This window comes from Molothrus ater, chromosome 5 (genome assembly GCF_012460135.2).
Source record: "Molothrus ater isolate BHLD 08-10-18 breed brown headed cowbird chromosome 5, BPBGC_Mater_1.1, whole genome shotgun sequence".
Taxonomy (NCBI): domain Eukaryota; kingdom Metazoa; phylum Chordata; class Aves; order Passeriformes; family Icteridae; genus Molothrus; species Molothrus ater.
In genome coordinates this window covers 40317513-40329611 of record NC_050482.2, presented here as the reverse complement: position 1 = coordinate 40329611, position 12099 = coordinate 40317513, and the positions used below count along the sequence as shown (strand labels likewise).

Below are 12099 nucleotides of genomic sequence, written 5' to 3'. Positions count from 1 at the left end.
AATTCCTTAAACTGTGGCTCACAGGATAGCCTTTCATTCCCTTTTACTAGTGAAGAGATGGAATTGGAAAAGCATTCCAAACTTAACACATTTAAACATAGTTAAATAAATCTAAATCTAGAAGTCTTTTCCAAGTATGTTGGCCTGTTGGCCAAGACTTATGGCTAGACCACTTCACTGAGGCAACTTGAAAGTGCAGTGATTGGTTTGACAGATGAACATCTTCATCTGAATACCCAACAATTAACTACTAAAAGAACATATATAACACAGGCTGAGAGAGCAAATGCTCCAGCAAGAAGTTCTCCTCAACACAAAGGGTTCAGCACCATAGCATGTTCATCAACTTATGTACTGGATATCATTAAGAAGGTACTTACATTAGGTCTTAATCCTGCTGCCATTTCATAATACTTCTCAGCCTCTTCATTAAGACTGGCTTGTCTATCAGGATGGAAAAGAACAGCACAGTTACACCTCATTCTTCTCGTGTTAAAATGAAACCGTACCTAAAGAAGCATAGCTAAAAAACTAAACACTGCAACTACTCCCTGCTGTTTAAGGATATTACCCTAACAAATGCACAAAATATGTAAATCTTGAAGTTTTCTTAGAGTTCAGAATGTCCATTAGTACAAATTCTCTTTGCTTACTTCATTTTCTTTTTAGTTCTGCAATAATATTTGTACATAATGGAAAGAAATAGAGAAAGCTGAACACTTCTCTCAGGCAAAAACAGAGACATACCAGTCTTCACCAGAAGAAAATGTGGCTCACTTTTTGTTATCAGACATACTTAAATTCTGAAACTGTATATTATAACACAATGTAAGTTCTCACTTTGCACCCTCCCAAAACCACTATAATTCCAGTAAATAAAGGAAAAAAAGTCAGGGAATGTGAAGTTTTCTAAAAACTAGCTTTCCACGATTGAGGGAATTAATTCAAAAAAGAGTTCTGATTTTAACATTTATTCACATAATTCTGAGCAGGCATATAAATGTAAATCTCATATTCCAAGAGAATGAGTTTCTGGGTACCTGAAACAGTATTAGCTCAACACTTTTTCTTCTCCTTACTACTACTGTCACCATCTACATGCTCCTCATAGCTTAGCTTCTTTTCTTCTCCTGAGTTTTCAGTTTAATGTCTTCAAATAAAAATGCAGTATGTTACTAAACAAATCCAAACATGTTTTTGTCTCAACAGGTCCTTTTTATCACTTCTCTCAAATTCCTCTCTTCTCCTTTTGTCTCCACCTTCTTAATTTCCCCTTGACTTTCCATTTTGGCCACTAATCCAATGAATATCAGTTGATCACATATATTTCAAAGGAAAAATGGCAAATCTGTAAGAACAACCAAGCAGGACTCTCAGGTGGGCTACTTATCTTCTGCTACCGTTATTTGCTATTTTCACATGAATCATAGTGTTAAGTACTTTCACAGGAGACTTAGGACAGGAGATCTTCAGCAGATTTGTGTTTGTTATGTGATTACAGCTGCATTTCTGTGACACAAAATGGAAACATTAGAAAACAAGGATAAGACTGTAGGGTGGGCAGTTTGAGGGTTTTTTCCTTCTTTTCCTGCTTTTGCAATGTTACTAGTCAAAAAGTATCAATCAACTGAGCACTTATTTTATCTTGTTCATTACATGAGCCTTTACATGATTTGGTATCAGATTGTGTTCTAATTTTGTTTCTATCCACATAGATTTTAAACATTACCCACATAATATATGGAGCGGCAATTAATCCCAAACAACATATTTTTACAGCTATTGGTCTTGGGAGGAGAAAGGGAGGATAATCCCTTTCAAGTTTCTCACGTAATTCCTGTGCAAGGTGAAACCACTTCATGACTAACAATTTGCTAAAAAGAACGTGGTTTATACCTGTTAACTGTTTTAAATTACTTTGCACATGTATCATTGACTCAGCGGTTGCAGTGGTTAGAGATGATTGAATGTCTAAAAATATTCATTCAACCTGCTTCTGAATCACTCCTGCTGGGCATCAGTAGCACTTGAAAGGATTGCAAAAAAAAAAAAAATCTCATACTTAGGAATTTCAGGATTTACAGCAAAGCACTGCAAAATGAAACATGTTACAGAGCTTTTTTTTTTTTCCCTGTTTGTACGAAACTGTCAGGACACAAATCACTTCTGAAGTGATGAAATAACATACAATAAACAAGGTGCCTTTCCCAGGAGGCAAATACAAATGCTACACTTCACCTCCAAAAAGAGTTGCTGGCATGGGAGTGTGGAACACATTCAAATCCTGTCCCCCTTAAGGCCAGTGGAAAATACACGGCTTGCTCTCCTGCCACATGTACATCTTGGAACAAGGGTCATTAATTGCCAAGTGGAAATCAGTTTGAATATATAGTTCTCTGTTAAAAACAGTTTATAGAAATGAATGCACAACACAATAACCTGGTCAGAAAAATGCTAGTTCCATTTTTGAGGCATTCAGCAACAGTTCCGTTAGCTAAGATGCTGCAGAATTCTAGTTCCTATTTCCACTGCAAATTTAAGCTAGAAATTAATTATGTTAAGCCCTGAAACAGCTTTCCCTTGAGAAAAATTAAAGGCACAGAGGTAGGAAATTGCAGTAACCCTATGCCATTGAGCAGTAAAGAGCTCTGGATCAATGTCAAATAATGGAAGGACACTATGAAAAGTAACATAACTCACATTAGAGTAAAATATTAGATAAAATGTTGATAAAAAATCAGAGAGGAAGAAAAGGGAGCAAAGAGAGGTTCAGAAGAGAGTCTTTTTCATAGTTATGAGCTATATTTTAACCTCTATCCTAAATCTTTTCATGAGAACTGCCCTTGAAAACTTATCTGATTTTCCCCACTAACAACTAGCATCCAGTCTTGTTTTAAGGGAAAAAATGTTTCCACTTTTTATTCTCTCATATCTCTTAACCTGAGCTTCCAGACCAAACAATTCCCCATACGTAGCTCCAGCTGACTAACAGTGACACCTAAAAATGTGCTTGATGACACATCACTCTTAGATTTTCCTGACACCCAGCTATAAGCAGTTTACATTCATTTTGATTTTCACTGGAAAAAATACTGTTGTAAGAGACAAACACCACCAAGGCTGAGTTATTCAGATACATGTGAGTGAGAAAGGGTTAGTTTTAACATGCCTGCTGCTTGGTACAAGGCTTCAGACTGTTGATTTTTACAGTAAAATCATAGATGTCAGCACATCTACGGAGAAATTTTCTTCAGCAATTCCTATTTTAAAATGCTGAATGGCTTTCTTAATGGACCTTTTTGTGTAACAACAAGATTATCAGGTTTTATAATCAGCTGCTCTGTTGCAAGGAACCATTTATCCATAGTTGTTCTTTTTTGTTTAAAAAATCTAGATAGACTATATGCTTTGCCCTACATATATATTTAAGCTGCTTTAGATAGCAAATATAGGTTCAATATAACCTGACAATAACACAGGGTTAAGTTGTGCCTATGGTACTGTATCAGCAATTACACTCCATGTTTGGTCAGTGTATTGGGGACAGCCAAAAACACTCTTGCAGAAAATCACTGAAAAATAAAGACCCTGTAATGTAGTGCTGCTCTAATTTACACTTCTTTTTTAACAGCCAATAAACATCCTGTAACTTCATGTCACATGAGATTTTCCCAGAACAAAACCCTCTCACAAAAGCCTGGAAAAATGAATTTTTCTGACAAAATGTGTTTTTAAGCAAAGAGGTCTTTTTCCTAAATCTGTTTTCATGTGGAGGCAAGGTGAAATTCCTTTCCTGTTTCTAATTACTATGGCAGTGCCACCACACTGCCACCCTTCATTCTAGAAATGTTCATTCCCTCTCCCACATGGTGCCTTGCTGCCCATGAGCTGCCTTGCTCCTGGCAGCTCCCCTGGGCCAGGAGAGCAAAGTGAACCGTGGCCCTTGCTAACACAGGGCTCAGCCACCGAGCAGCGTCACGCGCACGCCTCACTGCTCGGCTGGGAGACTGCTAACTCCTCTAAGCAGGAGCACTGCAAATACTGCAAACATAAAACACATGACCAGATACTGCTTTAGGAACCACCCAAATGGCTGCATGACCCTTGAAGTAAGCTGTCTGGAAAACAAATTTGTTGAGAAAATGAATTTTACAGACAAGTATTACACAAGTTAAAAGTTACCAGACTGTTGCAATGAAATTAATTGCATTCATCGCACATCTCAGCCCTCTCACAGATGACTTGAATCATCTTGCATTGCATTAATGGGTTGCTACAGAAGTCATTTAGGAAAAAAAATTAATAACTATAATGTAATTAGGAAAGGGGAGGTCTCTCAATAATGCAAACAGAACGAAGTCATTATTTTTTTTTTACTTCAGATTCAGTCACAAAGAGAGGAAATCAGCAACATTGGAATATCTGATTGAAAGAGCAGACGTTCTTCTTGTGACTGTTAAACTGAGAACAGGCTATCTATAAATACAGCTACTGCATTTGGATCCAGTTAACAATGCTGTTGCAAATTTAAGAAAAAGAAATTTAACTTGCAGCACTCCAGTTCTAAATTTTCAGAAGTTGTTCATTTTTATTTAGGTTGCATTTTAATTTTTTTTCCCAGCAAGTAGGGAGATTTAAAAAAAAAGGAAAATACTTAAGCACTAGACTAGAAAAATTAATTGTATTTTGAGAGAATAGTATATTTATTTTCTATCCAAAACAGCTGTAAACCAAGATATGTCTTCATATTTCTCAGTCTTGTGACACTCCTTAGGCTAATGGTGGAAACAGCAGTAGGAGAGGAGGGAAAGATGATTCCTTCCTAATTCAAAAATATATCACTGTGCAAAATATTTGGTCTGAAAAAGAAAATATCAGAATCTATATAAAAATCTAAGCCTCTGTTATTATCTTACAGCCATTTTGGAAACCTTGCATCATCCCCATTAATATCAATTTCTGTCTCTTATTCCACAACACGTCTTTAAAATTTATCCCGTGTCTCTCACAAGAGTCATTTCATTTTCATGCTCTGTGAACTTCTATAATGTATTTTCTATCTCACAGCTGTGCAGTTCATTCAAAATCCTTACTCACTTACCAGTCAGTTTTTATAGCTCTCTAGGGTACCTAAAGAGCAGTTGGTCACCTACTTGAAATTATGTCAGCCTTTCATTTATGACTGTCTTTAGCATTCCATTTCTAGCAGTGTCACTCTGTGCCAGTTGGAGTAATCCCTTCTTTCTGTCCTCCTTTGTGTCTTGGTATCTGTTCTCCTCTTGGAATCACCTCAGCCCTCCATTGTTCTAAAGATCCTGAAAATCATCTGCTTCTGAAGAGCCAGACTCCAGGTGGATTTGTAGCTCCTCTGTTACAATGAATGAATATGCATTGCCCTTGTCCAACATGTATCACAGAAGCAATATATTTGAATTAATTGCTAAGTAGAGCAGTGAACAAGGACGGATAACAAAATCACAACCTTTAGGAAAAATCAGTCAGATGCTAACACATGGGGTTTTGAGCAAATATTTGTCAGCACTGAATTCAGCTTTGCCACCCTGACTCTTTCTAAATCCTACAGACCGCTTTAGACTCTCAGAGAGTATTAGGAGGACATTATGATCTTCCACAAAGAGAGCTGAGAATTAAGTGAAAAATTAGATCAACTGGGTATCCCAAAGCAGCACAAGGGATTCCAGCTAAACTAAAACAGGCCTATTTTTTTTTAAGTGTTTCAGTTTAGTGCATTTTATTTGGTTTTGACGGTTTTGGCTTCACACTTACAGTAAAAATTGAGAATGCAGCTTAGAATCACTGAGATCATTGCTTGTCAAGGCCTCCCAAAAACAGTACACTCCCAACCAGATCAAGTAGGGTAACTGTGGCTGATGTACAGCACAGCAGCATAGCTATTACTTTGGAAGTGAAAAAATACTCATATCCAGATGTCAATAAATGTGCTTCAAAGACCTCAAATGCTACACTCGGTGCTCACAGAGAAAGCAGATTTATTAAAGCTATTTCAAAAATAGTATTGATTTACACCACCACATTTTATAATACACATAATCATGCCACAAAACCGTCTTCTAAAACACACACAGTAAAATGAAGAATCTGACCCCTCTATAACTTTCTAAATTCAGCTGTCATGCCTAACTTACTGTTCTTCTGTCTGTGAAGTTGTAACTTTAAATGTTTCAAATTACTGAATTCTGTCTTGAGCGGTATCATTCACAAAACAATCCTGGGGAAGGGAAGGATCCTTAAAATAGCTCATACACCTCTGCCATGTCAAACTGTTGTTTACCAATGAGCCATTTGTCTTGGTTTCCTTTCTAATCTACAAGCAGTAAGTTATTTTTAAAAAATAACTTTTGATTCTACCCTCTCTTCTATAGATTCTACATCCTCTTCTTTCTTTCTTTCATTTCTTATTTAAAACGCTAAAATATAAAGAAGCCTAGTAAGATATCTTCAGCAGAGAAATAATCTCAACAACTGCTTTGTGCTAATGAAGTATATTTTTGTAATTTCCTTTTTCATGCATTTTCTATGCTTAGACACTATCTAAATGAAATCAAGCATCCTTATAGCTGTTAAGTGGACAATAGACAATAATTAGATAGTTATCCTAGAAATAAGCATGGAGGATACCTATGACAGTAATGTGAGTTAACAAAATAATGTTAAACTCATAGACAGAAGCTTAATGTTATGGAATAACCAGGCCTGACAGCTTTAAAAGGTAAAATAGAAGTCCAAAGCTTCGTTCTATTCAGACAGAGATAATTAAATATAAGTTTACATTTTAAATCACAGATTCTGAGAATATCACTAAGTGCTCCTATGCATCTCAAAGTAATTATCAGCCTGGGAATATTTAGATTTCAAATTATCATAATGTTCTGATATTATCAGAAATTTTCAATATTCTCTATTTACATCCAGATGAGAAATATGGTCTCCTCTTCCTCTTTTCAGTTGATATGCACACTAAAATTTTAAAAGTCAGGTGAAAGGAAATGTTACAGAAGGTTCTTCACCAAAGAAACGCTTGTTCTCATATGCAAGCAAAATACATTTCCTGCTTGTGAAAACAGAAGTTTTGAAGGTAGGAAATTATGATATAATAAACAGAATTTAAGAAATGCAAAGTGCTAAATGCTGCAACAGTTTAATTCCACTTCTTTGTATCTTATTAGCAATATTATTGAATTATTCAAAAGAGTTGCTGAGCTTTAAAAAGAATCCTGCATAAGCAAAGGCTATAAAGACTTTTTTCCTCCAAAAGAAGAGGAAAATCAAGTGAGGCAGATGTACAAGCACTAACCTGAGCATATGGGCTGCATTGAAAACAACATCAAATTCCGTATTATCAAGTTCAGCTGCTTTTTTTGCCATTTCAGCTGCTTCTATCAGGCGGGATTCTTCTAGGAGGAACTGACCTGCAATGGAATGTGTGAACATCAGCCCACAGGAAATAACTGATGTAATACACCTCAGACAGTATAGTCAGGAAAAGAATGCACAAAAAAACCCAAACAAACAAACCCAAACCCCAAACTAATAAACCAAGCAACAAACCAATGTCTTGGATTCAATGTTTAGTTATTTCCTGATCTGTTCTGTATTTCAATATCTTCAAAATACAGTCAATGTAGAAAAATTGCAATAAATTTGAAAAGCAATAACAATATTTTTGGAATATATATTCAAGAAAATGGAGAATGATAGAGTAAAACTCAGACATCAAGAAACAATACTCCCAAACGCCAAGAAGCCTGCCATTTGAGAACATGCCTATACAATTACCATGATCTTTCCTTCCTCAAAACAAATTGAAATAAAATAGTATCCACAAATTAAACACATTCCTGAAGAATATCCCAAAATTTGTTTTAGAAGCATATCCCAAAATCACACAAAATGATAAATTCTGTATACATACATGATAATTTTTTCAGCTTAGAATTCTACATTGTATTTGCTTTAAAACCATTACATATATATGTATACCTTAATGGACTGGTATTTTATAATGTATTTCACTAACACTAAAAGAATCCCAACAGGTAGCTTTTTGAAAGTTTCGTATATGATACTTACTTCTCACATTAAACAAATATAGAAGATGGCTAAAATCAAATGACTCACATTTTACTAATGAAATTATCATTATCATTAAAGCAAGTATAAACTGAAAAGAATGAATAATTTAGCATTAGCCAACAAGCTTTAACTGAAGTACAGTAGTTTCAAAACAAAACATGTAACATACAGTAGAACTCTATAAAAATGAGTTTTCCTTTGTAGAAAGTGAAAAAAAGAATTTGGAAGATGCTCAGCCTTATTTTCGCTCGTTTTAATGCTTTTTCAGACCTAATCTGTAAGATGTGTCAATTTTTGCAAAAATATTTTAAGGAATTCAACCATCTAGTCTCTGTGCATACATAACTTTATATTTGGAAAAACTCTCCTAAAGCCTAGTGATTATACATTTCAGCATCCCATCCTTCTCTTTTTGTCTTACTTTGTCAAGTAAAGTCTCTCAACCAAAACTCTGCCATGCCACCACTAACCACAAACCTCAGCAGGAACAATAAAAAAAATAAATATGATAAATAAATAAACCAATAAATCAATAAAACCCTGAGCAAATTATATCCTGCCATGGTAAGGGATTTTCTCTTTTTTCTTCCCCCTTTCCTCATTCATTCCCTGCTGCTCACATATTTGCTGTGTGCTTATGTGAAAACTTCCCTTAACCACAGCTAGCAAGGTCTGTACAAGCATTGTGAACCCAGTCATGCTTTGGTACAACAAAGACATTCGCAGAAGGAATCATTTCAATACAAAAAGTGATGAAAGACAGCTTTCTTAGCTTTTTGTTTTCTCTGTGGATACATTTCAGCTTGGGAGAGTTGGCAGATTATTTACTCAGTCTCCTATATCTTAATTATTCAGATCTGCAAAACTTGTAAAAACATTATGGTACCTTCCTGCATTCACAGTATAAGGTTTGCTTGCTTTAGTTACATCCACACTCTAATATGTACCACACTTAGATGCAGTAGAATACTTTGTGCTTATTGTGCTCAGAAACAGATGATACACAAAAAAAGCCTTTGCACACATGAAAATAAGTAAATAAATAAATAAAAAGAGAGAAGAAAATAGAAGAAGAAAACATAACTTGAGAACAATTTCAACCACAAGAAATTAATTTGTCTTCAGAATTATAGATCAATGGCTGAACTGTTAATGGAAGTCTCTTCTAAAGGGGAGAAAAATCTGACAAAAGCTAATAGCTTACTTTTTAAAAAAAAAAAAAATTTTTTTCTTTTGGTTACCACATCAGAGTATGCCTTATATGAAGCAGGACAAACCCATATTTGAATCTGTAAATTCTCCAAGTAAATCTACCAAATAAAATAGTTCATATCTATTTAGGCTGAACTCCTATTTTCTTTAAAGAGCAATCTTTGAAATAAACTTGACCAACTAGTATTCCAATTCTCTTCCAATGAATGAAGCAAAACAGTATCCCTAATCTTTAAGTTCATGTTAAAGCACACCAGCCATAAAATGTTAACAGTAAGATACTTTTGCTAATGGAAGCCCTAGATTAGCAGAGTGAAACACTGGTACATGGATATGCTACTGATACATTCAGCCAGGGAGGGAAACAAAGATATAAGTAAAACTTTCACTTCTTCAAAACAGCAAGTTCTAGGACTGCACATTACCGTACAAATCTGCCCTGTACTGGAGGTGGCAATAACTCATGCTGAGCGGGTGCATATATGAAACCGACTGTTTAATCCTCTATATGCAAACCCTTACAGAACTCCAGTTTAGGGCCAGTTCTCTTCATAAATGACATGGATGCAGGTCTTAAAAGCATACTAAGTAAGTTTGCAAATTATTTGAAACTCAGAGGAACTGTCAACTCCTGTGAGGGCAAGTGCTAGATTCTGCACCTGGGATGGGGCAACCCTGGGTGTACAAACAGACTGTGGAATGAGATTCTGGAAAACAGCAACATGGAAAGGGACCTAGGGGTCCTGTTAGATGGCAAGTTAAACATGAGTCATGGTACCGTGGCATTGTGAGCCAGTTGAGGGAGGTGATTTTCCCACTCTACTCTGCAGTGGTTTTGATCTCACCTTGAATATTGTGTGCAGTTTTGGGCACCATAACATATGAAGGTTATGACCTATTAGAGAGCATCCAGAGGAGGGCTGCTGATCAAAGATTTCCTTAATTGCATGGGCTACAAATAAAAGATGCTGCAGCTTTTTCAGTCTAGTGAAAAAGTCAATACCTGAGATTATTACAGATGCATGGTGGGTTGCCCCCTGCCAGTATCCAAGCACTCACACAGGGTGAGGGGAGAAAACAAAAGAGCAAAACCAAGAAAATCTCTGCATCAAGATAAAGGCAGTTTAACATGGGTAAGAAAAAAAAAACCATACTAACGCAGCAAACAGCAAAGCGAAGGACATTTCTCACCATTTCTCACAGGAAGAGTAATGCTCAGCCAGTTTCCAAACAAAGCCACCTCAGAAGCCAAAACCCTTCTTGTTTCTCTACCCCAGTTTTTATTGCTGAATATGATGTAACAGTCCATATAACTTCTATCCCTTTGGCCAGCTCAGGTCAGCTGTCCAAGCTATGTTCCCTCCCAAAAAGAGAAAGCCTTGACACTGCTCAAATACTATTCAGCAGCAGCCAAAACATTGATGTGTGTTATCAAGGCTGCTTTAGTCACAAGGCATCATCCAGGCTGCTATGAAGTTAACACTATCACATCCAGAACCAGTACAAGGTGGAAACTTTCAGCTGAAAATTGATTTGCCAAGTTCTCCTGAAAGCTGGACTAATTTTATTCACACATCTCAATTTAATTTAAAACACCTAAATAGAAAAATAATGTTTTGAAAATATTAGCTGCCATTCCTTTTAATCTTACATACTAAATTCATACAAGAATGAGCTGGATTGGCTGTGCTTTACTGCTGTGCTTTCTTCATTATAAAACAGACTTCTGAAGCTTTCCTGTCAAAGCCATAAAGAGGTTTTCCCAAGAGAAGAGCACTAGCAGGGTGTAATATTGGCAAGGTGTTGAAGGTGGATCAGAGGGTATGATCTGCAAGCCCCTGCATCCAGGAACCACTTGTGTGGGTCTAAATTTATATATAGGATTTTCTTCTCTGACAAGCAGCTGGCAAACCTCATGATTTATGAGATACTGCCCAACACCACATAGAGAGCTTACTTATTGCAGGTGTCATGATTCCAGCTCTTGCCAACAACATAAATTATGGTAGCCTGACTGTTATTTGGAATCACAACAGCTTTTGAGAAAACAGCTCCAAATACCACACTTCCCTATCTAGAGGAAAGAATATTTTTCATTACTCTTCTCCTAAACTGGAAGTGGGAAATCCATAGTCCAGGAAAAAAAAGTGAGTTTCAGAAACACTGTTCTTTGCCTGAAATGCTGCTTTTTAAAATAAATTTTTCCACATTTCTTGCTAGACTGCACAGTTGTGAGAATAAATGTGTAGTCAAGAGTTGTTAAAGACCTTTGATAGCAGAGAACTGATTCAGTATTTCACAACCCTCTTTGTAATTTTTTCCTATACTATCTAAGAATCAGAAATAGCATTAAAGCTGCTGAAATCTGTACCTGCAGCCTTGACCAAATTTACCTTTCATTGCAACCCATCAACACTGGTTCTGAGTCTTTATTTGACCAAAAACTTCTGGGGCAATATATGCAATCTACTGAAAAGTGAGATATAAGTATGTATGTAATTCAAACAAGAACAGAATATTTCCAGTTCCCAGAAATTGAAAAGAATAGTTTATTTTCATATTTTATGAATTTTTAAAATGTATTCATCCACATAAATGAAAGCCCCTATAGTTCTCTATCCTGAATAATTGTGTCCCTTAAAGAATCCTGAACATTTGTAAAGAATTTGTTAAGATATGCACCATCAACAATTTAAAAGCTATACATCTGAACTGGTAGTTCTGCTGCTTTATTGTAACAAGAAAGGTATTAATTGGTTGGGATCTGTCTCT

General features: G+C 36.0%; 1 protein-coding gene across 1 annotated transcript in view; it reads right to left on the bottom strand.

Annotated features, from left to right (window-relative positions):
• TMTC2 (transmembrane O-mannosyltransferase targeting cadherins 2) overlaps nt 1-12099 on the bottom strand; it is a 234217-nt gene that overhangs the window by 22477 nt on the left and 199641 nt on the right. Inside the window, exons 10-11 of the mRNA XM_036401042.2 lie at nt 7337-7451; nt 381-444 (exon numbers count right to left, since the gene is read on the bottom strand). Coding sequence (XP_036256935.1) covers nt 381-444; nt 7337-7451 — 179 coding nt within the window. The remainder of the gene's footprint in view (nt 1-380; nt 445-7336; nt 7452-12099) is intronic.